The sequence below is a fragment of the Scleropages formosus genome, chromosome 9 (genome assembly GCF_900964775.1).
Source record: "Scleropages formosus chromosome 9, fSclFor1.1, whole genome shotgun sequence".
Classification (NCBI taxonomy): domain Eukaryota; kingdom Metazoa; phylum Chordata; class Actinopteri; order Osteoglossiformes; family Osteoglossidae; genus Scleropages; species Scleropages formosus.
In genome coordinates this window covers 535279-563271 of record NC_041814.1, presented here as the reverse complement: position 1 = coordinate 563271, position 27993 = coordinate 535279, and the positions used below count along the sequence as shown (strand labels likewise).

The window sequence follows — 27993 nt, the reverse complement described above, 5'->3', positions numbered from 1 at the left end:
AAGTTACTTTAGAAGAAGAGACGAGTAGAGTCCGCGTGTGCAACATACTGCGGCGCTCCTCACACACCCACGCACACACAGGTGAGGTGACAGCTCAGTCACGTGCCGTGTCGCCCACCCCACCGCACGAGGCCCAATGAATGGCACAACTAGTGCAGACAGACGCCGGAGCGCTTCTCCACCATAATATGATCGTGATATATCATGTCATACAGAAAAATAAATATTTAACTCACATTATTATTTCCTCCATCTTTTATAATTATTTTCTTAGCCAGAAGAATGCTGCGGTTCAACCGCTTTTTCTTCTTCTTCTCTCCCGCCATCTTAGCGGTCCTCCATTCCTGCTGAGGAAAAAAAAAAAAAAAAAAAAACATGCAAGGAACGACTCAAAACTCTTAAAAAATAAAACCGACTCCTCCTCCTCGTCTCCGCATCCCTCTCTACCCCATTTTCCAGAAGTGCGTAAGGCCCCGCCCCATCCGCACGACGGAACGCTCCTATTGGGCTTCGCGGTATGCAAATCTGTCTCGGAGCTTGATTGGTCAGGATGCGGGGCTGTTACATCAGAAGCTTCGAATGAAAGTCACTTGAATTAGGTAACATTCGTAGCGCTTGTGACCATTTCGGGAGCAACTGATCGCCTTTTCCCACTTTAAACAGGTAGCAGGAGCAGGTCTCCATTTTTAAAATTAATACACACAACCCATGGCCCTGCATAGACACACACAGATATAAACAGAATGTGTGTGTTTTCTCGATCAGAACAGTATCGGTCTTTAACAGATGACTGGGACCAGTATATCCGACCATATTGCGTAATATACTTCACTTAGTTTAATTTGCACAAATATTGACAGTATCTGCGCACACACTCACCTTTCAAGTGCAGACTGCTAAACAGTGTCCTCAGAAGTGGCTGTCACTCCCATGAAGTGCTGCTGTATTTTGAGATGGGAGGATGTTTTGTGAACTAAAAGAGCAGGTTACACATCACTTAAATCCCTTTGCTTCTCAGATAACTTTAAGATATAAGAAGCTGAAAGCTCTCCGCTACATACGTTATCCAAGTACGTAGTTACAGGCTAAAGTCCTAGTGTACAAATATTCGAGTTATGTTCAAACCTACAGTATAAACGCTTCCGCCCTTTTACTTATGAAAACTGTTCGGAGCGAAAGTCACCCGCGTTCCCGCCTCCAGACGTTAGATGGCAGTAAAGAGCATCAAGCAACAGTGGAGTTCAACTTGCACAGCAGGTGTCTGTAGATACTGAAGGACCCTCTTCAATAAACACTACGCACGAACCCGAGATGAATCAGTCGAGTTACAATTATGAAGGAATGAGGCATTTTTAAGCAATTTAACATTAGTATTAAATTTTAATGGTACTTAAAGCCAATAAATCAGCATATTTTTTACTTTAGCTATATCTAACAATCCTCAAAGTCCTGTGATTGACTGAAATGGTGTCTGCGGTGTTCGATACTTCACATCCCATTTTCTGGGTAAACTCTGCACAGGAGAAGCAGTTTATGAAAATGTAACAGAGAGCAAATTTATTCATTGTAGCTTTACCGCAGGTTCTTACAGAACCCAGGCAGGGGGATGTCTGCGTAATAGAAGTTGGATTTACGAACAAATCAAATCACAAACAGGCTTTCAGGCAATTGCGTTCACAAGTTGGTGACCCAGGCCAGAAACTCTACATACCAAGCTGCCCAAGCTCAGACTGGAGGAGCATGACTGGAATGAACAGTTTGAAGAACATAACATCTAAACTAGCAAAGGCTGGTGTGTGTGACATTTTAGTTTACTAAGATCAAAATTCAGTGTCAACCTGGCAGGAATGAAACGGCCATCTGTCAAACTAACACACGCTTCAGTCTCTTCTTGATCGTTCAGTAAAGTGTTTCCATCTTGGTATTTAGTTGAAAACGCCACAAAGGAAAACTGCCATAGGACAATCAAACCTTTAAATGTGGTATGTGTGTTGTACAACTACTTTCACCAGTGAATAACACACATATTTACAGAGACAAATACTAAATACAGTGTACATAAAATGTATAACATACTAATAAGTTTCAAAAGCTGAAATCTGATGTGGCCCTTATGTCATTTAAATTGCTGGGCACCCTTACGTTGATATTTTTATATTTTAAGATTTTTACACTGTTTAGTAGGTCCATCTATTAAGATAAAATCATACCTGTATGTTCTGATTAATCAAACAGCCTTTAAAGAGACCACGTCATCCATCAGCAGACTAACGCTGCAATTGTAAACAGAAATCAGGTTTTTTTTTTTTTTTTTTTTTTAATTCAATATCATACCCTGACTGAAAAGAACAAGATCTGGGACTATACCATACAAAACATTGTGTTATGAAGATGGGCAGCAGAATTTCACCTCCATGTCCAAAAAGAAGAGCCTTTACAATTTACAAAATGAAGTAACACTAAAATTTCAGAGCCCGTGTGTTGTCATGTCATGCTGTATTCAACACATTGAGAAAACAGCACTTCCATACATTTCAAAGAAGTGAAAACAATAGAAAGTATTATGTACACATGTAAGATGTCATTTGTAGCCATGAACTAAAAAAAAAAAAAAAAAAAAAGGATGTTAAAGTATGTTAACACCTCTTGCAAAGCACAGTGGAAGAGGTTCTCCTAAGCAGTCATGTTGTGAACCAGATCTGCCCTGTTAATAGTGCCTGTTGGTTCTGCACAACAAACCCCCATAATCAAAACTTTACAATCTGACATGCCCCAGAGACAAAAATGCAAAAAGTTAGTCCTCCCCAAAATTACAAAAAAGTGCAGGATTGCATTGAGGCACTTATCAGCTGACTCAATCCTTTGACGTTGTTAAATTTATGTTTTGGTCTATTAAAATTACTCAAGACAAAAGCCTAGTAATTCCAACAGAAATGCAGAAAAAGTGTTCATTCAAGTGGCTGCGGAGATGGTGCTTTTCAGCTCAATTCTAGATTCTCTAGAACTCGAGCAAAGGAACAGCAAAGACTTGGATACAACTAAAAGTGAGCCACCACACATTTCAAAGAGGGGATCGTGAAGTGCATTATGAATATGAAATAAAAAGGTCTATTGCAGGGTCAAAGCACAAGTAATGAATGATACGTTATCGTACTTAATTTTAAAGGCACATACTATGCCCGCAGTAAGGAGCTGGTATTAAAAAAAAAAAAAAAAAAAAAAAAATCTCCATGTGAAACTAAGGAGTGCTACTGGCAAGTTGCTTCAATGCAGTGTGTAACAGCATCCACAGTAGTGTAAATGGGAGAACATACATGCCACGCAATCACTGGCACCAACTTCTCAACACACAGGCAGGAATACGTGGCAAACGTTCAATTCCATGCCTGCTGACCTAAACTGTCAAGTAATACTCATGCAAGTTAGACAAGTGTCCAAGTGAGAAATGGCAAGCGTTTCAAAGCATCTGTGCTTAATTGCTTAAGTGTTCAAATGGCAGAAGTACACTTTTGGCATAGCAATGACCCAACAGATCAATTAAGATTCATGTTCTTTCAAATGACATTAGTATTGCGTTTTAAGCACAATGGCTTCCTCCTACGGCCCTCAGATTCCTCATATTCCCTCAGACATATGGTTGGACAGGCAGGAAACAAAGAGGTGCCCTTTAAGCCACAAGCAGAAAGGGGACACTTCATGTAAAATGACTTGATCCCCACTGAAGACGCAGCGGAACGATCACACTGCTTGTGTTTTTCCTTCAGAAACATCTTTACGGTCGGCTGGAAACAGGATATGGGTTAGGATGATCCGTTGCTTATGAGTCCAAAAAAAGCAGGTAAAATTTAATGACCTGTAGGGATAGTAAAACAGGACATTTAACACAGGACCTCTGGATATAATATGTACAGTATCAATTGTTTTTCCTCCTTTAAAATAAGGCACAGTTGATAAAACTGAGAACATTTTGCTGCCCTGACACAGAGCCAAATGTGAATAATGGAAAGGTGCAACAACGTGCAATAAAACTCGCCTCGGGTAGTCCCTTGTAGAGAACAGCCACTTTTAAAAAGTCTAAAAACAGGAAAAAAAAAAAACCATTGGTCTGCGTCAGTATCCCAGTAACTGCGGAAAATGCAGCACCATTTCTTTCACCGATTTCTGACGTAAATCAATAGATTAAAAAAAAGAAAAAGTGCTTTGTGAGACATTTCACTATTATTATAACAGAGGGTCAGCTATCCAGTAGCAGTTCTCATGTTAACAGTAAGTTTCCTGGCAGCACTTGCTCCCCGTTGCGTCACACATTTTCGGACGTGTGTGGGATGTCAGGGTCCGAGAAGCGTCTCGTCACCTGGGGAATAGGTTGAAAGTTGTTGGGAGTGGATGAAGAAAGGCTGACTGGAAAGGGCTCCAGGCCAGGGGCAATGTACAGGGACTGCGTACTGTCTTTGCGCCGCGATGGCGGATCACGCCTGCGCAGATGCAACAGGGCCTGGGCGGTGCTGGTTGGCAGCGCATGTGAGGCTGTCCGTGAGAACACACCAGGGGGCAGTCGGACCGTACTAGGGATGACAGGGTTGCGACGTTCCAGCTGCAGCCGGGTTGAGTAAAGGGCGGAGTGCGCAGCCTGCGGGCTTGACGCTGTTGTGGGCCGCTGGGTCAGGTCGGCAGACCTCTGCGTGCAGGAGGGCTTTGCTCTCTTGTGCACCATGCTCCCCTTCCCTAGTGTGGCAAAACATGTTCTGTTTTATGAAACACACTCCATGTACAAATGGTGCACTGGCATTCAAACACCCTTCAAGTTGCCCCACTTGTCTTACGAGGAGAAAAAAAAAAAAAAACCCATTTAACCCAGGATAAACCTGAGGTCAAGCAACTAATAAACATGTCTGCAAGAGCAGTCTACATTTTTTCCCCCCACATGCCTCGATTTTAAATCAAGTTGCATGCCTCATGCCATTTGTGAACACACACACACTATCTGGACTAAAAGCTCACAAGCTGTAGCAGATGGCACCTTCACACGCATTTTAAATGCACCGCCTCCAGCTTCAGCAGACCTGCACCAGAAATACAAGTAGCAAAGCACAAAGATAAAAAAAAAAAATAGGGGTGTCGAAATACAAGATATAAAAGGTGACAACTGTACCTTAATACTGACCTTCGGTGTCCGAGTTACTAGGCCGGTCTTCCAGCAGGCTCTCGGAACTCACTGATGCCTCGGAGTCCAGGTTTTCCTGGTCCGAACCAGGCTGCTCCAACTCAGGCAGCCGGCAGGCCAGGTCTACCCTGTGAGAAGTGGGATAACAAAATGTCATTAATTACTCAGTGGTCGAAAAACAGAACTGAAGCTGGCCGGTGAAGTTGGCCAACGGAGGCTACTGCTTACTTTTCCTGCTTGATGGACTTTATGCGCTCAAGAAGGCTCTTCTCTGCTTCTCTGTCCAAGTCTGTTGGCTGCTCCTCACAGACAGCACTCAAGTGCGAGGGCGCTTTCTCACGAATCTTAAAGGATCCGGACAAAAGACCAGTCACTCTCTTTTCACGGACTGGCTCTAACCTACATGTTACACATTATGAAAGTTAGTAAGTGTACATGGAAGTGAGCTGTGCATGTGTTAAACCAACACTCCTGTGGAACTATGCTCCCTTTCTCAAACAGTGAGGAGAAGGCAGCTTCAACACAGCAGTTCATATGGGTGACTTAAGCCAGGCACTCAGGTTATGAAAGAGGGAAGTTATTACAAAAACACACATCATGTGATGGACATTCGTTAATGATGTGTCACATTGTCTCCTTATTGTTAAAACCTTCTAAATATTCTTCTGGAATTCAATTTCTCTTTAAAGAGTAAGAACAGTCCATCTGTTGGTCTCAATTTCTATAGCAAGGCACTCAATTTTCAAAGCTTCTAGCTTTCTCTAACAGTATAAACCCATGAAGATCGTTAAAATGTTTACCCTCAAAATCAGATGGTATAATAAACTAAGAAGATCTGGATGACCTGAGATTATATATAAACTGATGTAGATACTGGAAAAATAAACCAATAAATTAGAAGGCACATCACAAAGATCAATAAAACCATTTCAGGGGAAAGCATAAACTTTATACTCAATATCAAACAGTGGAGGTGGTTACTATACAAGTGATAATCTGAAGCAGAGTACAATTGGGTTTAAAATGGCTTTGAGAAACTGTCCAAGTTCCAAAGAAATTAACTGCAAAAACACCAAGAAAGCACCCACAGAAAACCCAGGCAAGCCAACACAACCCCATCCCTGCTTTGGTCTGTGTGTAACAACCAGAAGATCACAGACCCTGTAAGGAACATGCAACACGCTGTTAGTAAGAGGCAGTGAATGTGTTTCATGCGTTTGGTTGGGTAAGGATGGCATACTGCTGTGAGCCCATTCAAACCAAGGCCACCATCAATACATACCACCACTCCTTTGCAAGGAGAGGAAAACCTGAGGGGCAAATAGCAGCGCTACAGAGACAAAAGGAAAACCAGAATACATAGCGCAAGTTATACCTACTCTATATGAAGTAGAGTGATAAAAGGTCAGAAGTCATAGCTAGTATTTCTGTATGCTTGTACTCTTTTCCACAACAAAAATACAAGCTGGCTTTGTGATATTACTGTCATTTCAGAGGCGAACAAAATGCACGGACAAAAAAAGTTACTATACAAGCATTTATTGCATGGAAAGATTACTGCAAAATCTCAAGCTTGATTACCGTGTTCTGCCTCCTGATCTGCAGCTGGTTGACCGCCAACTCCTCTGCAAATTCCAGCTGCACGATCTCCTCCATCTTCTCATTGTACCGCCTTGTCTGCTCATTGATTAGCATTTCCACACACCTGCATTGAAAGCAAGATGCTCAAGAGTGGTCAAGGCTTTGTGAACTGAAAGCAAAGCCACAGCTGTACAAACTAAGGGGAAACTGAAAGATGGAAAAACTCCAGCTAAACTTACATTGTTGTCTTGGCTACATCCTTCATGCTCATGAGGGGGTCTGCAGTGTCAGGACAGCGTAGGATGCAAGGGGCAAAGACAATGGCCAGGGCATTGGGGGACATGCGGTTGTGTGCTTCCTCTTTGGCTACTCTGTGTGGATGAAGGCCAATCAAGACCAGAGACAACACATTTGATTCAAGTCCAGGTTCCACAATGTCTTAAGCAGAACTACTGTCTCTTCCAGAAAAGAAAATATGAACAGACATGGTGCCCATACTTGACAAGGTGGTAGACAAGTCGTTCCAATGTGTTGAAGTGTGCAGCAGGAAGTTGTTCCAATACTTTGTAAATGGCATGCAGCTGTTCCAGCTTCTCAGGTAGTTCTGGGGTGGCGGGGGTGAAATTGTCAAAACTACTAGTTTCAGCAGCGCGCGCGCGCGCGCGCACGCACGCACGCACGCGCGCACACACACACACACACACGCGCGCGCGCACGCACGCACACACGTCCCGATGGAAAAAACGTACCCACAGCTCGGATGAATTCACTGTAATGTGTGAACGTCATGAGAGGGTCTGGAAGCTCCCGTAACCACTGCTTGACCAGCCCTGTGACAGTGTGGATGGGATAGTCCTCCAGGCACACTGTCCCAGGCTCTACAAACAAAAGCAATACAATGGTTTTAAAATACAACTTCAAAAGACTTGAATCAAAGGAGACTGGCAACTTCAAGCTTTGTGGGATGCAAGGTTGTACAGGTTTGAACCTTCTGGAAATGCCAGTTCATATTAACTGATTGTCAGTATGTCAGTTTATGTGCAATGAGCAGGTCGCACCTGTCTCCAGCAGCTGGCGAAGTTCTTTCATGCGGTTGGCAGCACCTGATTTGCGGTATATGCCCTCTGTGTACAGGCCGTTCATCTCCACGTGCTCAAGCATCATCTCCAAGACAATGGGCACAGGGTTCTTGTCACTGATGAGAGCGCACACACGTACCCCAAAATTCTGGGACCCAGGCTCCTCTTCTGTCTGCAAAAGAAATGGAAAACAAACCCAAAATTCACCTTAATGTTAAAAAGACACTTTTGAAGACAATGCTTATGAAAAAATCATTGAGAACTAAAACTATGAAAGGCTTACCTTCTTAGCACCAAATGTGTAACAGTCTGTGACAATCTTGGAAATGCACTTCTTGTGACACACCATTTTGCAAGCTAAAAATATGACAGAACAGTATATTAAAGTATGCAACACTGATGTGTGACAGCAACAGGAAAAGGACAACGCGTGTGGAAACTTACACGAGCACATGTAGGCTGTCTCCATGCCCCAGATGTATGAGGAGCACTGATCACAGGACTGCATGATGTTCACCTGGTAGGTATCAAACATGTGGTCCAGGGGACTTTCCAGCTGAAAATACAAAGAACATTCCATTCATTCATTATAGTGGTTATTTACATTTTATCCATAGACGAGGACTATTGCACTCATACTTACTGACTTCTCTTTTTTCCTTCTCTTCTTCCTTGCTTTTGTGAGCTGAAACGTGCATTTCCAGACAAGGTATGTTAGAAGATTTGCATGTGTATTGTCTCCACAAAATCATAAAACTGCAGGTGTGCAGTTAAGACGCATACATTTTAAAATTAATGCATAAAGTACTACCTCCAATACCTCTGTATAGGTACTCTATTTACATAGAGGGGGAAAAAATAAGACTTGACTATTAAGGAACTTTACCTTCACCGGCTCTGCCTCCTCCTTCTTGATCTCTAATCGGATGAATATATCAAGAACGGACTGGAAAAGATTGACTACAAGCTGGACTTCGGATTTCTGCTTCTCTCCAGCCAGGGTGACGACCATGTTCTGGTAGTTTGTCATTAGCGCTTTGTAGCCAATCTGGGGTTTCTGTCAACCAGAGGGAGAAGGTAAAAAATGTTTTCTTGAACAGATCAGTACAACTAATGGGCAAAACATTTTTCATTCAAGTAACAAAACAAGAAAAACTGCACTGCTGTGAAGGACAACATCCAGACACTGGATGGGTAGAAACCCCATTTGGAATCATCTTTCCCATTTCAATAAGTCTCAGTTTTCACATGGTAAGGTTCATAATTCCTGCTTCAATTCAAATTTATTAATAATTTGAGTCGGTATATAGTTTTTCCTTGAGCTAAAGATGTTTCTCTGCCTATAAGTCAAAGTAAAAGCCTAACCCACCGGGAGAGAATACATGCTCTTGATGGTTTCCCTGAATTGCATGGTAGCAGAGATGAAGATCTGTTCTGTTCCTGAGAGATTCTTTCCACTGGAACGCAAGTCATTCACCTTCAGGAGGGAAAGAGAATGTTATTAAAATAATAATCACATGAAGGCTTGTCTAGGAGATCATACTAGAGATAAGTAAAGGATTCAACTGCATAAAAAATTTTCTATATATAGAGAATGACAACATTTTTGGCGTGCGGGCACCACGTTGGGACCTTTATCCCCCAAAATATGGCCCGGCAATGTACCTGCAGTCACTAGCAGCAGATATTTATGCAAGGAAAGATTCATTGAGCTTTCTGGAACCTGATTGCCAAGGAACTCGTCGAGCTGTCGCAATTCATTGGCGTTGCTGATTTTGCGATCCAAGGAAGTGTGCCACTGTCCAGAGACCCGAGTAGCACGGCTAATCTTGATGGGAGGATTCTGTCGGCCCCGACTGCCAGACGTTGACGCATGTTGCTGAGGCCGTGACTGGTGAGATGCAGGGAAAGCTGCGGGTGGACAATGGTTATTCAGTCCACTGTGTTCATTCAAAAGGTGTCAGTAACCAAATAAATTTTAAATATCCTTTTTATGACAGGTTTTCATAAAGACATCAAGCCGAGGTTGCTGATTTGATTAAAAAAGATTTTAAAAAATTTAAATCAGATATTTCCCCCAATTTTGAGTGTTCTTTGTAACTAAATGTTTATTTTATTAGCAATGTTACAAGTAAAACTGTTGGTGTGTCAGTGAAGGATTACAATATCATTACTTTATTCATTTAGCTGATGTTTCTCAAAAGTGAATTATTTACCCATTTATACAGCTGGGTAATTTTACTCAAGCAATTTAGCGTAAATACCTTGATCAAGGATACTACAGCCAGAAGCGGGAACTGAACCTGCAAACTTTGGACCCAAAAGGCAGTAGCTCCAACCACTATCATTATCCAAAACTTGTGTAACTTTACATGTTTTTAGATGCATTTATAAGATGTTTAAACCTGACAAGCCAACACTGGTTTAATTATCCCATAGTCCTTGCAGCTTAATGATGTAATTTAATTCATTTTATCCATTTAAATACTTTGTGCTGATAGCTTCCAGCTGTTTTCAAGTGCTTCTAGATAAGTTGTCAAATATTTATTTTTATACAGCGCTCTTCTCACAGTGACAGTGCTTGAACACAGGCATAAGGCAAAAACAAACCTATGGCTTGATGAAAAATATAGTGTGGGGGAATACAGTAAGCTTGATTTAAATTGTTCATTTAAACCATGATTTAAATTGATTTGGATCACTGATTTAAATTGGCCAACGCTGCATCAAGCTCTACCCATCTTACAACTATGCTGCTCATCTGATTTGTACACTTGTTCAGTGCAACTTTTACACCTGAAGCATTCCTGTCAGAAATGTAAAGCAAATTATTCCCTCCAAACTCTATACAGCATCACTAGATGGCAGCATGGCAGTACAGAACTGACAATGTAAACTGAGGGACCTGGTACTGGACTTAACCTGTCATCTTGCAGCCAAACAGGGCCCTAGGTACAAGGCATTATGAGGCAGCATATACTGCCGTAAACACTGCCATTTTCACTTACCTTCGTGTCCTTTGTCGATTAGTAGTTGTGTCACAGTCAGCTCTCCATCGTCTGGTGTCTGTGCTTCCTTATGAGGACGCTTCTTTAGGATCTTTCTCAAGAATCCTGGCCTGTCGCACAAATATTCTTCCCTCAGTACAGGACAGAGTTCATTTACCGGCAGAAAATGTGAACTTCGAGAAACCATGAACGGAAACGTTTCACACGTTAGCTATTGTTCCATACTGTGATACTAGTGATGCAGATTTTAATAGTTTCACTAAATTGTTCTGAAATTGGGTTCTTCACTGAGTTATACATATAGACATGTTAATAGCATTTTACTCTTTTGACTAAATTTATTCAGGTTAAAACAGTCTGATATTTTAATTTACTCATGCAACACAGAATTTGCCAATGTCTAGTTAGCACACAACAGGCCATTAACAGAAAAAAAAATGCAGATGTTTGCCTTGAACAATTCTAATACAAACCAATGCACAATCATTTTAATATATCCATTGTGTCTAAACTGGAATATAAGTGTCTGCTGAAAGCAGTGAGGGTATTCCTAGAAACTGAAAAATGAGAGAATCACTCAAACTGAAAAGGATTTTTTTTTTTTTTTTTTTTTTTTTAAGCAATCTAAGCCCCCCCCATTCAATACATTGTATTTTCATATATATACTGGAGTAAACTGTGCTATGATCCAGCTTCTCCTCTGAAACAAGCTTGCTTATTTGAGCCAGAAGGTTATATATAAAAAAAAAAAAAAAAACTTCAGTAGCACCACTGCTGTGCCAAATAGCGTCACTTATTTTAAAGCTGTAAATACTCCCAAAGAATTCATCTGCTACAGTAAACGCTGAAGGAAAGCCAGGCATACTTCTCAGGAGTTGATGGTGCCAGATGGATGACATCTGGGTGACCTGAGCTGTCGTTGTTCTTCCTCCTCAGGCTGTTCATCTTGGAAACCTCACATGCAGTCTCTATAGGGGACTGAACCTAAGAAAACACATGAAGAATGAGAACAGTGCATTCTAATTAAATGCCAAGTCAAATCAAAAAGTGCAGATGGACTATTGGTAAACCATGATCAGCAAGAATTAGAGAATTAAATGTGATCAGTATTAACCTCGATCTCGAATTTCATTCTCTACATTATGACAGGGCACCCATGTTAGTGTTCCCATCCCCATCTCCTACTAGTCAGAAATGTCTCCTGGTGCCTTTCACGCTAGACAAGATCACGTGTATATTTGCAAAGGACAAGTTTAAGACAACTAGTATCATTTTCATCACTACCCTATTGCCTTGATTAGACACCTCGTAATACCAAACATGTCTTGGATCACATTTACACGAAGACCTGACAGCAGGGACATTTTGTTGCAATTAATCACCAATAAATTATATCTAATATAATAAGATAATTATTTAAAAACACACACATTGTCTGAACCGCTTGTCCCATACAGGGTCGTGGGGAAGCGGAGCCTACCTGGCAACACAGGGCGTAGGGCCGGAGGGGGAGGGGACACACCCAGGATGGGACGCCAGTCCATCGCAAGGCACCTCAAGCGGGACTCGAACCCCAGACCCATTGAGAGCAGGACCCAGTCCAACCCACTGCACCCCACCATAATTATTTAAACAGTATATAATAAATAAAACCTCAGCAAAGAGTAGAAAACTATCAGTTGTCTTGAACCATTTAGAGTATCAATTCAAGCGCGCGCACACAGACACACACACGTCTACAACCGCTTGTCCTGAGATTTTCAGACACCCTTGTTGTCGCTTGTGGCGAACTGGAGCCTAACCTGGCAACACAGGGCGTAGGGCTGGAGGTGAGGGGACACACCCAGGACAGGAAGCCAGTCTGCCGCAAGGCACCCCAAGCAGGACTTGAACCCCAGACGCACCCAAAGAACAGGCCCCGGCCAAACCTGCTGCGTACCCCTCTCAATGCAAGCACTCTAACAGAAAGTTGTACCAATATAAGGACTAACTGACTTAATTTCAGAAGTCAGTAAAGATGACAAACCTAAAATGCAGAATCTGGAGACAAAAACAGTTCCTTTAGTCTCCCAAGGAAATATTAATTTTCACTAATCATTGTTAATGTGAAGTCTGCACAATGGCAGATTAACCCATGGGTATAAGAGGTGTCACTACATGCCAGTCCTGTCCCACACTCAGGAAGGTGCACTTGGTGTACCTGTATTAGAGTTTATAATAAAATTTGGAAAAAAAGCCACAATCTCCTGGCTACTGCTTGATTCAATTGTCCCACCATGAAGCCTGCCACGTTTAAGGAATTGCTGCTTTTGTTATATATCAGCAGAAAATGGAAAACTGGGTTGAATGAAAACAAGAGGTCAGAAACCAGCCACCACACAAAGTAATACAGCCATTGGAGTGAAGAGTGAGGCACTGATTTGGACTGGGCAATCACTCAGGACATGCAGCAGTACGGTGGAAATCGGTGAGGTGCAGTCCACCTGCTGACCCCCCCATCCTTCACCCCTCTGCAAGTTATACCACAACTTTGTTACTGGGAGGGTGCACAGACCCGGTGGAACGAAAGCATGGCAGCAGGAAGGTCCAGTACTCCAGATCCTTCATTTCCACACTTTTAAAGATGGAGTGGTTACGGTGGAGGCTAGGCCGGCACTTGCGCTTATGGGCTCTGACCTATGTGAGCCAGAGAAGCAGCCTAAAGACAAGGAGTAGCCCACATCACTGCCTCTCCATTGCTATGCCAGAGGTCCTCCTACATCTAAAAGTGTGATGACAGCAGCCGGGAGATAACACTATCCCACCCTGAGCCCAAAATACCCAGAGAACACATAGCATAAGGACATGTCACTTGAAGTTAAATGTTACAATAGTTATGGTACCTCTTTCTGTGATGGGAAGGCACTAGAGGCATTAGATCCAGAGTTTAACTTTGTCAGATTTTCCACTGAAACTGAAAATCCCAGATTCCTAAAAGAAAGGCAGAAGAGGAAAACTAAGGCCAAAAAAAAAAATCCATCACAAGAGTACCTAGAATACATGATTGTGAATTCTAATCTGTTGTGATTCCTGTAAAACTGAATTAAAAATAAAGAGGGTAATGTTACCCCCTCTGAAAACAAGACTACTTGTTAAAGAAAGAGGACTGAAACGGAAGACAGCAGGCAACGAGAAGTGTGGAATGCTGGGAAACCATACAATGAAGTTGCTGTCCCTCTGTTATCACAGGTATCGGCTTCAGGGCTGCTGATGTCTGGGTGTCCTCCCTCGCTACTTTTCTCCTTCCACTTCTCAGCCTTCTCCTTTACAATGTCCTGCTCGCTGTGTTTTGCGCACGGGGACTCTTCAAACCCGTTGCGGCTGGGCTTGTGCACAGAGGTGCGAAGGGGAAGGCTGCTGGGACGGCTCGGAGGTGAAGCAGATGCTTTAACCTCCTTTTTCCCTTTCTCTTCCTTCATCTTCCAGGCCACAAAGGTGTATTGGTCAAGCTCCTTGCTGTCAGCACGCTCCTTCTGCCTGGCTTCCGGCCCAGTGACTGCATCCTGACCTTTGACTTTTGGTGTTGGTTCTTCTTTGCTGGCAGAGGCAGCCCGCTGGCACTCTCGCTTGCTGTGCTCCAGGCCACGCTGTCGTCTCTGCTCTCTCTTTTCTTGGCTCCTGGACCCAGTAGTTCTGTGTAGTGGCAAAGGGCGGGGTTTCTCCTCAGGTTGGGAAACAAAACTTCTCTTGGGTTCATTCAGCTCTTCCTCAGATTGACTGAGACTGGCCATAGTTGGCTTCTCACAGGGGAGTTCAGCAGCTTCATTTTCCTTACACTCCTTATTTAGACTATAGCTCTCAGCAGCTTGGATCTCTCCAACTTTCTCATATACTGCTGCAGCAGGAACTGAACCACCATGCCTAATCTCAGCTTCCTTGTTCTCATCATCAGGCTTTGGCTGAACATGCACCTCTTCCAACTCTGACTCAGGCTCTGGTTTTCCTTCTTCATTCCGTTCCCCCTCCAGCTTAGTGTGTCTTGCCTCATCCTCCTGCTGAGCCTCATCCTTCTTGAGATACCGCTGCTGTGCTGCAAGTTCTCTCTGCCGTGTCTCTTCTTCCAGCTTCTGCTGTGCTTCAACTTCTCTCCTCTTTGACACCTCCTGCAGCTTCTGCTGTGCTTCAAGTTCTCTCTGCCGTATCTCTTCTTCCAGCTTCTTTTGTAGTGCATCAAGTTCCCTCTGCCGCAGTTCTTCCTCTGCCCTCTTTGCTTCTTCCAATTGCCTCTTTTCCTCCTGCATGGCCTGAACCCTGAAAGACCATAGTTCAAAATGCTAAACACTAGGAGTTCATTTATTTAGCCAAAGCTCAGAAAAAACATCAACTTTGCTGGTCTTGCAAAATAAGTTCTGTATCCCAGTACACACAAAGCAATGCCACATGACTGCAGCAGATGTGGAAAATAAAAGCAGCATCAGAAAAAAGAACCTTGGAATCTGAAATTGCCATGCTGTGATTTTAAAGACTGTGTATAAGTAAATTACCGCTGGAAACACCCATCTTTCAGACACCCTAAACTGATTTGCCAGAAATAATTTGGTATGGGAGGACTTATTACCTGCCATACACAGGTGGAAAAGTCCAAAAGTCTTCCAACACCAGGTCAAATTCTTTGGGATATTCTGGGCAAACATTCTTAGAAACACAGAAGTTTAAAGTAATATCAATACCTCCTTCTGGCTAAATTTCCTCTCACTAATGCCTGTATCTTCTTAATACAGGCTTGCTGTTGGAGGTACAGGGCTCGTTGCTGAAACGCCCGCCATGCAGCCTGAATCACTATAGCAGCCTTACAGCGACTCTCCTGACTGCGTCGCCAGAACCTCTGCAGAACAAGCAAGAGCATGGATTAAGACTTCAATTAGAGCAAAATTCATTGCTTCCACACTTTTCCATGTACTCCTTCCATCTTTTTCATTCTTCCCACATCCTTCTTTCTTTGGCAGGTAAACATAAAAAGGCTGAGCAGCATTTTTGTAGAGTAAAATAAAAGCAAATAAGCTTCTAAACAAATAAGAACCTGGATGATGATGGCAGCCTTCCTCATGCTCAGGAAATGCTTCCTCTCAAGTTTGGCACGGAACCAGCGCTGCAGGAATATAATCTTACACATGACATCTTTATGGAGGGTGTCCTGCAGCTGTTGGCGGACCAGCTCCTTTAAGAATACCTAATGTAGAAGAAATAGGGTATCTAGTTTGAGGCCACTGCTATTACTTATCCATCACACTAAAGATTTATAAACAAGTAGACGAACAACTTGAGTAACTGAGGTAAGTGACCTTGGATTTGCCAATTTGATACATAGTGTTGTCTTTTACTGTCTTCTGCAGGAGAGCAGACACATCATCTTGTGAGGCTGTGGCATTCTTTGGTAACAGCACGCGGAAATGCTCAATGAACTCCTGGAGGAGGAATGTAAAAAATGATCAGCTAACACACACACACACACACACACACACACAGGTGATTTCCCTCCTTTTCCAAGTACAGAGAAACAGGACGATCATGCAAAAACCCTGCATACCTGGAAGGTATACTTGGCACTATAGCCAGACCTCCGGATGCGCACTGTTTCCAACATGCCTGTGTATCGCAGCTGCTGGAGAACCAAGGACTCATCGAAACACATCTCCCTCTGTGAGAACAAGAACTCAGAATGGATGTGTACAATGGTTCACATGAGGCGTTACATTACTGAACATGAAGCATTGTCCAGGTGCCTTACTCTCATCATACCTTCTCAGCATTTGAACGAATGCAGCGGATAAAAAAGGGCTCCGCTTTGCCCAGAGTCTCCAGCAGTTTGCTCAGGGATGTCTGTGCAAAACATTAAAAGTCACCCACAAATCCAACAGCCCAGAGAATCTTCACAGAAGTATCTATATTCAGCTATCATTACTACTTCATGCAACCACCTGCAGACCAGATCAGAACCAGTTATGACATTGAATTATTTTGCCGTGGTTCACGAGGTTACAAATCATTTGTTCATTCTCAGGAATGAATGTTCATAAACATTAAAATGAGCACATTTAACTTGGAACAACAAACAATTCCTTTCATTAAAAAGTTACTGAACAATTTCTGAAGAGAAAATGTGTATTTCTATGTATATATGCAAAATGCAATAAATCTTTGGTTTTGCCTTAAAAATATTAATATTGGCATAAAACATTCAAAAACTTATGCAAACTAGCTTTTCAATAAAACCACAAAATTTTTTGCTCCTTTTCCGAACTATTTTCAAATAGTGATATTACCCTCCGAAATGATATAGTTTTATAAGAAATATTTTCATGTTAAAGGGGAAACTGCTTTAAAAGATTGTCTGATTCAGTAAATTTCTCGCTGTATGAGAGAGACAGAATATGGGAATGTGAAATGTCATTCTGGATAAATATCTGAAATTTGCGGTTCCTCTGGAGGGCTCATTTACTGAGTTAAAGCATTCTGAATTGGAACACGTGTCTGTAAAGAGATGTACAAATAAGGCAATGAGACTCATTTGGGCCTCATTCTTTTACACAGAATTCTTTGGCATAATAATTGACCAAATACATGGCCAGAACAAAACAATATCCAATTATGGAATTAAGAATTCATAACATGCCTAATTCACTGCGGGAGCAAAATTTCTGAAAAGGAGGGAAATTGTGAATATCTCAGCATATCTGTACTAAAGTATCACAAAACATAAGTATTACCAACAATTTATAATTATCAAAACTTTTTAAAATTCACTTTAGACCACTCTTCTCACACAGACACAACTGAACGAACATTACATAATGTTGAAGCTTAAGAACTAAAAGCTGAAATCATTACCCAGTACTTCTAGCTGTGACACTATTTGGTAGTATTAATCAACCGTTTGTAAAAATGTTCTATTTTCTCTACATATATTGCAGAATTTCCAGCAACATGGTTTAAAATATAAGCACGGCACAGAGAATGGACTCTTTCGGATTACTGTAAAAGTTCCAGTTATTAACCTGGAACTGGGCACTGATGCTGGGTGGCTTCTTCTTCTTGTGCAGGTGCAGCAGAGATTTGGTGGTGCGGTCATACAGAGTGAGGCCCACTATGAACTTAAGGGAACGGGAATCAATGAGGGACTGTAAAACAAGAAAAAAGGCCCGAAAGACATGGCATGACCGAGCTGGCATGAGCAGCGAGTTAAACTACAAAACAATACAATGGTATCTTATGAAGTAGTATTTGAAGGGATGTGGGTCACTGGCACAGGGCTTTACCTTTGGAATGATCTGCTTTTGTTTGGTGTTTTTATTTTTCCTGTAGAGAAAAGTAAGACCAATTGTGAGAATACACACTCTGACTTTAAAAGCATGGTGGAATGTTAGTGCAGCCAGTCATGCACTCTGGCATAGTGTTACATCAGGCAAGAGAGCAATGAGACAGATGGGTCCGGGGGTTTCATTCAGTCAGTCAGTCAGTCCTGCCATCAACTAGTTAAGAGTGCAACCTGAGTTCCATTCAATGTTGCAGCTTTACTCATCATAAACTGCAAGAAGAATCAGGCATTTTTCTCTTGCATAAAATACCCTATGACAAGAAGAAATGCCTCAGGAAATAATTACATCCTCATAAGTTTTGCAAAGAGGAAGGTACTTGTGTTTAGCTTTAAACTTGTTGCAATTATGTGAGCAACATGCTCTCATGCAGATGCTTTATCAGCCAAGGGACTGCACAGGGAATGCAGGGCACATCAGGTTCCTTGTGAGTACAAGCACATCGGGATTTCAGTTTCAGCTGCCGATTTTGGCTAATGAAGGTCGTACTTCTTGGGAAAACAACCCTGGAGGGCACACAAAGCATTGTAGACGTTCCATCGCCAACTACCCAGATTTATTCTTTACAGTACAATTAGTGGTCATTTTCATCAAATTAGTTTGACAGTTTCTTCACTCTGCATTGAATGTCTGAAGTTACAAAGTCAGTCTGTGCTGAAAATGGCAAAACGTCAAGGCTGGTTCAAATGTCTTATTTAACAGTGACATCTAATCCAGTCATAAAGATGAAAAGCACAGTGAAGGCAAATGAACCAGTATTTCCAGCAGAAGTACATGATTACAGGAGAGTGGCACACCTCTACGGATTTTAAAGTCTGGGTATTAAGTGGGCTAAACTGGGCAGGACTGGACTGAAGTGCTGGGATAGACTCACTGAAGAAGGTGGCGAGGATACCGGAGACGACCCCACGATTGCAGCAGCTTGCGAGGGTCTTCACCATCCAACTGTAAGTCCTTTATGGAGTTGATGATTTGGGCATGCATGTCTCTGAATGGACCCGACCAGAGGTGTGGTGTTGCATGGGTAGTATGATTGGATAGAAGAAAAGTGGGCCACGGGGTAGAAAAGGGGGTGTAAGGGACAGGAATCCACACAGACACTGTTAAGACACCTTTAGATACAAAACACCCAGGATTAAAGCCCCAAAATCATTTCACAAGGGGAGGGGGGGGGGGGGGGGGGGGGGGAAGAGGGGAAAAAAACTAGATGGCCAGGGGTCTGCAGCATGTAATACACTACCAATTATTAACACTAAATTTGTTCTAAAACTGGGGAGGACAAAAACTGATTCGTCTATTGATTCTACTCTGCCCAACAAATATGTGAACTGGTTGCAGGCTTGCAACTGATGTCTTTGGCTCACAACTTAAGCCAGATTGTAGCAACTGACCACCTTGCCATGCTGTTTGTTGTAAAGTCATAGATACAGTGTTAATTCTGTCACTCCCATCTCCAACCAAAGCCTTGGACATGCAATCCTGGACAAGAGGTTAGAGACTGGTGAGAAAAAGTGAAGTGTGCCCTTTGACCTTGTGATACATCCATGCACTGCTGTACTTACTACGGTACTCAACAAAAAGGGGAGGGCAGGCAGGAAGTGAGGTGACAAGCTAAAAAACCCATACGAGCTTGGTTCAGTAACCTTTTGGGTATGTTCAATAGCCCCTGAAGTCTTTATTTTTAAGTTTAAAAAAAAACTTAATATATTAAAATTACAAATCATTTTTTGTTTAAATGTCTGTGGGTATATTAGAAAGTTGCTTACATACTCACTTATTCTCCTATTCCTCAAGGAAAAGCTTTGTCATATCTGCCCTTCTATTGCCAATTAATTCTCTACTCTAGGCCCAAACAGCCACTTGGGAACAACTATTTTTGTTCAAGCTGCTTTTTGGCAGCTTGCTTTTACCAGCAGACTAAACTACAGCAGCCTTCCATATTTTTGTGAACTGTACAGTCAAATGGTCATATCTAAAACGGTGGGGAGTGTAAACGGGCAAATGCATATAAAGTGAGTGCAGAAAATGTCTTCATGAAATTCTGAAGAATGACAATTCCCCTTCCTATGAGGACCATGGCTAAGTTTTACTAATTAATCAATTTCAAACTGAAAATGTTTAATGTGTATTTTAGCCACTTCACTACACTCCTTTAGCTTGTAAATGAATTCTGCCAGCAGCCTTGTTCTATGCTTATACCATTCGCCTTTAGACGAATTACCGATTATAGCCTGCCACTGCTTTTGTAGACCACTTTTTAAATAACCCTTTCTCAAAATATGTTTACAGAATGGTTTCTTAACTTTGATGTCTATGTTTTTTTGGTTGCTTTTTCTCTTGCCTATGTACTGACTATAGCTGGCTAGCTGAACAGGCCTTTTTCTCTTGGAGCTAGAATTATCTGCCCAGATACCTTGAAGCCAGATTACTTGGTATTTTTCTGATTTGCTGTATAGAACTTTTCATTATTGAGCACTGAGATGCTTGAAGCTTGATAAAGATGCCCCTATCAGCTGATTTGAGCATACCCAAAAGGTTATGAGACTGACAAACCATCTCTATTACTGACCCTATCCTGCCTGACCTCTCAACCCCTCTTTCCTCCATTCCACTTACTTCTTACTCTCATAGCAAACAAAGATGTCTTCAAAGGCCTCTAGAGGGCGCTCCTCTGAGTAATCAAAGGAGAAATCGAGAAAAGGGGAACGGCTGTGGAAGGGGACGAAAAAATAGCAGCTTCATGAGGCAACCCTGTTACTCCGCAGCAGACAGGAAACACTACAGGAAATTACAGCCCTTGTCACACCTCTGGACACCTGGCTGCTCTCACAGAGATCCTGTATTTGTACAGAATCTACCAAATACAGGACCATTTTGGAGCAACAGCCACTTTTAATAAAGCAGGCATAAGCAACATATGTAGACATTTACAAAATTAAATTTTAGGACTTAATGTCAGGATACCAATATTTCATTGGATTAAACTGGAAGCTGCGAGAACAAGTGGCTTCTGGTGCAGCAAAATGGGCTGGAACTACTAGTAGTTTGCCTTGAAGAAACGACCTTCAACGCACCTCCTCAAAAAAAAAAGACTACACAAAGCAGCTGTAGATGAACCCAAACTCCATACCTTACACCTTGCTGGAGAATAAACCTCATCTGACTATGCTTACCGATATATCTTCTCCACCACGGTGTTGGACCGCTGCAGCTCTGTTAGAGGAGACCTTGAAACGCCCCTGACCACACCTATAGGGCACAGGGAGTTTGTACAACATTTTATATTTTTGCACACTTTTGGAACACCAAGATTAGCATGTAAAAAACATACTTGTCTACTCTTATAAATGCATCACTCGAGGGAAGATATCTGCCAAAAGCATAACTAATGTAATGCACTACATCTGTCACTCAACAGCTCATTCAGCCGATTTCCTTACTCAAAGCTTATGCCACTTGCTTCATTCTAGAACCGCATATGGTCTAGGATAAACCTGGAGAGCCTATGGTAAGCCCAGGCTCCCCGGAAAGCCACGACATACCTGCCGTTTTAGCTGCCCATTGGCGCCCAGCTTCGTTGAAGGCGGCCATGCCACGAATAGTGGCACGGAGGATGGCCCAACGGAACATGGCTACTGGGTCCATCCCAACCAGCTCACGCACATATGCCCGTTCACTGCTACGAAGCAGTGCCACAATGTCAGGTCTCATGTGGTCTGTGTTCTTCTCCCGGAAATCCTATTGCAGCAGTACACGTTTAGCATTTGCGCCATTAGGAGGACTAACTTTGCCAGCAGACTGCGAAGCAGTGGACTCTACTTTAAAATCGCACCACTTCGACTAACTTAAAACACAACTCACGATTACAATCCAGTTTAAATCCATTGTTAGATAGTAAATAAAATAAATATATTGGTTTTCAGAAGTAATTTTATGGGTTTTAATTGTAGAAATTCTTACTTGATATTTTGGAATGCAAAAAAGTAAGTTGGTAAACATTATCCTTGCAACAGTTTAGGTTTGCTTTTTATTTTTTGTTGAGTTCAAAGGAACAATACCACAGTTTACCACATCTTGAGCCTTGAATGAAACAGCATCTTACCTTGATGTGGTATTTCACATTTCCAGCAAAGTGCTGGATAACAAATGCAGGCTCCAGCACTGGTGTGGGAACAAAATACTTGTTACCCTGATGCTGCTGCTTGAACTTGGCCAACAGGGTTTTGTCTGTGGCATGAGGGAAGCTGTGAGCAGTGTTGAAAGAAAGGACAAGTACTTAAGCCTGTAACTACAGCAAAAATACAAGCCAATGAATCTTCAAAAAAATCAGCTTACTTGCTCTCCTCATCCAGCAAGAAGAACAATCCAGTAGGCTTCTTGCTTATCAGGTGTATGCAGCCCACATTGTCTGTGTAGTCAATGTTATGCCAAGTGATGCCCTCTGCCTTGTACTCCTCCTGTAAGACAATTGCCAGTAAGGAAATAAGGGGCTAGTCTTCAAAGGACTTGGCTTAACCAGGTATGTGTGCTGATTACACCAACACCTGGTACCTTATACTTTACTGAGCTTCCTGAGAAATACATGAAATCAAGCTTACCTGCTCCAATTTGAAGATATGCTGGTTAAAGTAATAATGAAGCTGCTCGTTGGCATAGTTGATGCAAAACTGCTCGAAACTGTTCGTCTCAAAGTCCTCAAACCCAAATATATCAAGCACACCTATAGACAAACACTGGAGACAACACCACCCAGTTATTGAGATGGCCAGAGTTAAAACAAGTCAATCTCCTTTCACTAAACAATTTAGCTTAAGTTGCCAGCTAATGCCAGTGGGCTAGACAGAATAGTGGGTAAGAGGAGAAGCTATGCTTGGAACATTACCTTGACAGATTCCTCCATGTCTTTTTTATTCAGGAGTGCATGATTGATGCGGAGGACAATCCAGTCGAACAAGGCACTATAGAGAGACTTGGCCATGGAGTCACGTGCTGTAATAGCCTAGAGAAATGTCAACAAAGCTGTCCAGTTAGCAATACATCTAAACTGTGTAACCACTCCTGTATCCCTAGGGAAGTGATTACACCCTTTGTTGTTGAGTACACTTACCTCACTATGACTGTAGGGCAGAATGAGCTTGTCATTAGCTGTTACAGTCTTTCTTTTCGTTAATGCCTCTACCAGCTCTTCCTCCTTAACCTGCAAGACATACCAGACACTGCATAACAAATCCCAGGCTTTTCAACATGGCCAAAGCTAGTAGTTACAGAAACAACATACGAGATGTAACACAAGGGTCTTCTTAAAAGTACAACAGTGCAAAAGAAATCTGGTGTGGTTTAATAAATTTGTTTCCAATCCTAATCAAACAAGTGCTGCATTCAACTCAAAATTTGATTAAAAACCTGTCAATGTCAACACACAAATCAAACTTATGGTGAGAAACTTTTAATCAGTTCTGTATGCACCAAACACCAGTTACCTTGAGCAGATCTGACAGAGTTGTGAGAACCTCAGGAGGCCCAACATCTAGGCCCTCCTCTCTGCCTGTTGACTTGCGTCTGTATGTCACGTTCCCCAGGTACAGGATGGCCGAGAGTACAGAGAAAATCCTGCATTGCACAGAACAGACATCAGTATTACAGCAGACATTCAGCATCTTTCACATATGCAGAATTCTCAAACTGAATCGCTCACTGCAGGACACGACTGACATGTCTGTGACAAGATTTGGATTCATGAATGGATTTCCCTGGTAAATAAATATCACAATATACATAAGTGATTCACAGCACTGTATCAACTCACTGCTTCTTTGTGGCAGGCAGGAAGCCCACCATCTCCATAGCCTGCTGCAGCCTTTCAAAGTCATGCCGAAGGTCCTCTTCATCTTCTATCTTAAAGTTTTGCTACAACCAAAATGAGACGTGAGGTACAGGTGGGTCCCTCTTTACGACGGTTTGACTTAATTTTTTCAACTTTACAATAGTGAGCTGGCGATAGGCATTCAGTAGAAACTATACTTCGAATTTTTCATTTTGGTTTTTGCCTGGGAAAGCAATGTGCGGCGCGATACTCTCTCGCAATGCTGGTCAGCGGCAGCAATCCGCATTTCCCAGTTTGTTACGAGAGGTGTGCATTAAATGCATTTTTGACTTACGATGGGTTTTGCAGAAAATAACCCCATTGTAAATTGGGGACCACCTGTACTGAATAAGTAGACCTGATTACTGCTTTGTGATTCATGACAGTTGTCCTACTACCTGTTTGAGGTAGAAGTAATCTTCTGGCTGTAGAAGCTTGAATTCCTTACGCTCATCTTCTGATGCTCCCACCAGCAGGTAGTAAAACACATGGTAGTTCCTTCAGAGGAGATGCAATGAAATCATTAACAGGGAAACAGTAAAGCATTAAGAACCAAAGCACCCAGGTAAGTTACTAGACGTTTCATGATTTGCGTTTTGCCCAAATGGGATCAATACGGATACAAAGCCAAAAGTGACCATTTGTTCCCATGCACATCAAAGGAAGGAAATAAATATACAGCATAATATTTACCAACAACTTGTTATAATGACCAGTGATTTTTATACTCATACAAAATAAACCTTCTAGCACCGCTGTAAAAAAAAAAAAAAAAAAAAAAAAGTAACTATTCTCCATCAAGGTACCAAGTGCAGTTCCTAAAAACACCAGCACATAGGGAAACGATTTAAGCTGAAAACTGTAGATAAACAGCTAAGTAAGAGCACGGAAGTACCAATGAGATTAACTGATATGCCTTCCAGTTTTTCAGACTTCAACGGGTTGCTTATTGCATCTTGAGAGGTGAAGACTTAACTCCTTCTCTTTACCTTTCATTTTTCTCTCTGGAGACTAGGCGAGACTTCTCCAGGAGGTACTTTTCAACAACAGCCCTGAAAGGGGTGGAAAAAACAAAATTAACACACTATAATGGTGGTTCTCTTTCCCACAATTTACCAATTCATTTCCTATACAATGAAATTGTATGACGTGAGATTACAAATAGAACAGATGCAGCTCAACTGAAAAAGTGTGCAAATGCAGAGAAACTACATAATACAAAAAAAATAAGCTGATGACAGTATGATAAAGTACCTTTGCTGCATGAGTAATACATTAAAACAACTTTGACACATCATCTTAGGCAACAAGCAAGCATCCTTCAGGTAACACAGTATGAAACCTTAATTACCATTCCAACCACTGTGGTACAGACAGATCACTGAACTGTTTATTATGAAAGCAGGCTTCCTTCCAGCCATTTCAAAGCCATGAAACGGGGGTGTCAAGGATACCCAGTTTGTACACCTGTTCTTCACTGTACTCCTAAGTTAATGCACAAATTGTATTTTCAATGGGATATACATTGCTTAGGAGAAAAGCATCTGCTAAATGATTAAATGTACTCATATCATAACCAATTAAACTAGACTTGCACAACAAGTTACCTTGCTTAACTATTCATACACGTCAGAATTTTAGTACAGGAACAATTGTCCTGCATGTTTTGTAGAATGTGATTTTTGGTGCACACTCAGTCTGGATTTAACTATTAATGAGATTATGAAACAGTACAGCAAGCCTAATTTATGGACAAAAATAGTTGAATTGTGTATAGCATCTAATAGTACTATAGGAGGAGCAAGAAGAGAAATGATCATAGCATTAGCGATAGCCTTGTAACCCAAAGGCCCAGTTTTGAATCCCTTCTCCTGTAATATCCTGCACCTGTTGGAACATACTCACCCCAAACTGATACAGTAAATTTATTCAGGGGAATAAATGACAATCATTAAGTAGCTTAGGATACACTGCAGAAAAACAACATTACAAGCTGCCTTGGACAAAGGTGTTAGCAAAATGTAAATATTAGACTATTGAAGCTGTAGTTTAAATGTACTTAATTCTGAAAATGTGCCTCACCATTTTATTTTTGCACACATTTTAACTGAAGAACTTCAAATTTTTACCATGCATAAAGCTGGATATTATCTAATTCGTCATCTTTGTTTTCACTATGATGAAAGAAAATGTACTATGCTCTTGGCAAATACTTTACAGTGATAGTTCACAAAATGTGACAATGGTTACAAAGAAATGCAACCGAATTTCAGGTAACCACCACCATTAATTCTTTAACTCAATGAACAGATACTGGTTTAACAGATAAGCCAATATTCACCTTCCAAAGCAGACTGTCCAGGTCATTTATTGTTAGACACTTCTCAAAAAAAAAAAAAGTTACTTGCATTTTTTTTTTTCCCCCCTTTAACATTTATACAGCTTGGTACTTTGTTTACAACAAGGACTTGTGGAAGAAACCACTCCGTGTTTCTGTGGGTGGGTTTCACAACATACACAACACCAGGAGCTGGTGGTGTTGCATCTCTACAGAATCATACAGAGACAACTCACCCTCTGACAATGCCACTCTCCAGGTAGTTGACCTGGATGAATTTCCCAAACCGGCTAGAGTTATTGTTGTGTGCAGTCTTTGCGTTGCCAAATGCCTGTTTAAAAAAAAAAACAAATAAAAATAAATAAAAAGCCCCAAGGTTCTTAAAAGAGACAAAAGAAAAATGTACATAGTACACACAGCTGAAGTTTTAAGCAGGGGGAAGAAAACTTGCTTACAAACTAAAAATTTGCATTGCACCAAGGACAACTTTGGAGGTTGCAGTTGTTGCGAGGCAATGGATATTTAAAGAATCAACTTAACATTTTGCTAATAATTGCAGCAAAATACAATGCACCCATCTAGGATCCACTACAGCTATTGCCTCTTGAAAGCCACATATACAGTTATTTCAGAAGTTCACTGCCTTCTTCAACATGGAACAAACTGCAGACTATGAAGTGGGGAAACAGGGCAGAGATATGGAAAGGCGAAAGTACACAAAAGATCTACTGTGCTGGAAAAGAATGAGGTGGAAGTGATGCTCTGGGCTTGGGCGGTTAACGGCAGCCCGCACCCCAAGCCCTGCCTCCTCCAGGCTAATGCCCCTCTCATCCAGGACTGAAAGGCTGAGACAACACTGAATGAGGGTCAATGTTTCCTGCAGGCAAGGGCAACAAAAGCCCTCCCACAGGGGAAATCCACACGAAGCATCACAAACAGGGCTTACATTGAGTCATCCAGACAGTGAGTCTCTTTGCTGGAAAGGGTACTTGTGGAAGGCAGCACATCTAGAGCATTTTTCTTGTGCACTCTCAACCTCTGACTGGGTGTTTGACACCTTATTTCTACCTCTGCTTTATCTAAGGATGGAACAACTCGCCCTCTCCAGGTAGACCTGCATGAGCGGCATTGTAAGAGGGCGAGTTTTCTCTATACAGAGGAATCAACCATAGAAGTGTGTGTGTATACACACACACACACACACACTTATATACAAAAACCCTGAATTAGTGTGTGCAGTAGAAAATGACTACCATGTCATTTGTGCTGCTGAATTCAATTAAATTTTTTATAGTGCGCTCTTCTCATGCATTGACACAGAGTGCTTAAACACAGGCATAGAGTAAAGAAACAAATGTAGAAGCAAACTACAGACTAGTGTAATACATGATCAATGCATTTATGAAGCTATAAGCATGCCTACTGACCACAGACGAAAGGAACAAAAAACTCCCAACTGAAAGCTGAGGGAGAAAAAACCTCTGAGGGTCCAAGTGCCAGTGGCTACTCAGCCCTCCTGGGCATCCTGGATTAAATAAAACTCCTAAATCAGATTACAGGTAACAAAGGCATTGTTGCTGTATGGTAGCTTCATTTCCTAGTTCAGCA

At 41.8% G+C, this 27993-nt stretch overlaps 1 protein-coding gene across 9 annotated transcripts in view; it reads right to left on the bottom strand.

Moving 5' to 3' along the window:
* Positions 1 to 2588: 2588 nt before the first annotated feature.
* Positions 2589 to 27993, bottom strand: part of myo9b (myosin IXB) — a 48927-nt gene continuing 23522 nt past the window's right edge. Inside the window, exons 3-43 of one of the 9 annotated variants that reach the window (XM_018728219.2) lie at positions 26622 to 26716; positions 25037 to 25099; positions 24446 to 24545; positions 23991 to 24091; positions 23665 to 23794; positions 23292 to 23381; positions 23067 to 23183; positions 22783 to 22917; positions 22520 to 22641; positions 22287 to 22428; positions 21727 to 21922; positions 21358 to 21433; positions 20801 to 20893; positions 19059 to 19172; positions 18128 to 18167; positions 17867 to 17989; positions 16611 to 16691; positions 16399 to 16509; positions 16154 to 16276; positions 15892 to 16041; positions 15542 to 15696; positions 14031 to 15122; positions 13715 to 13802; positions 11698 to 11816; positions 10833 to 10942; positions 9548 to 9735; positions 9194 to 9301; positions 8711 to 8881; positions 8468 to 8509; positions 8269 to 8380; positions 8108 to 8181; positions 7804 to 7996; positions 7495 to 7623; positions 7244 to 7349; positions 6985 to 7116; positions 6746 to 6869; positions 6447 to 6494; positions 5393 to 5508; positions 5165 to 5292; positions 5002 to 5063; positions 4648 to 4725 (exon numbers count right to left, since the gene is read on the bottom strand). In XM_018728219.2, the coding sequence (XP_018583735.2) occupies positions 5023 to 5063; positions 5165 to 5292; positions 5393 to 5508; positions 6447 to 6494; positions 6746 to 6869; positions 6985 to 7116; positions 7244 to 7349; positions 7495 to 7623; positions 7804 to 7996; positions 8108 to 8181; positions 8269 to 8380; positions 8468 to 8509; positions 8711 to 8881; positions 9194 to 9301; positions 9548 to 9735; positions 10833 to 10942; positions 11698 to 11816; positions 13715 to 13802; positions 14031 to 15122; positions 15542 to 15696; positions 15892 to 16041; positions 16154 to 16276; positions 16399 to 16509; positions 16611 to 16691; positions 17867 to 17989; positions 18128 to 18167; positions 19059 to 19172; positions 20801 to 20893; positions 21358 to 21433; positions 21727 to 21922; positions 22287 to 22428; positions 22520 to 22641; positions 22783 to 22917; positions 23067 to 23183; positions 23292 to 23381; positions 23665 to 23794; positions 23991 to 24091; positions 24446 to 24545; positions 25037 to 25099; positions 26622 to 26716 (5478 nt within the window). In that variant the 3' untranslated portion in view covers positions 4648 to 4725; positions 5002 to 5022. Of the gene's footprint in view, positions 4726 to 5001; positions 5064 to 5152; positions 5293 to 5392; positions 5509 to 6446; positions 6495 to 6745; positions 6870 to 6984; positions 7117 to 7243; positions 7350 to 7494; positions 7624 to 7803; positions 7997 to 8107; positions 8182 to 8268; positions 8381 to 8467; positions 8510 to 8710; positions 8882 to 9193; positions 9302 to 9547; positions 9736 to 10832; positions 10943 to 11697; positions 11817 to 13714; positions 13803 to 14030; positions 15123 to 15541; positions 15697 to 15891; positions 16042 to 16153; positions 16277 to 16398; positions 16510 to 16610; positions 16692 to 17866; positions 17990 to 18127; positions 18168 to 19058; positions 19173 to 20800; positions 20894 to 21357; positions 21434 to 21726; positions 21923 to 22286; positions 22429 to 22519; positions 22642 to 22782; positions 22918 to 23066; positions 23184 to 23291; positions 23382 to 23664; positions 23795 to 23990; positions 24092 to 24445; positions 24546 to 25036; positions 25100 to 26621; positions 26717 to 27993 lie in introns of all 9 variants that reach the window. The other 8 variants (XM_018728220.2, XM_018728213.2, XM_018728221.2 and 5 more) reach the window with 8 other exon arrangements.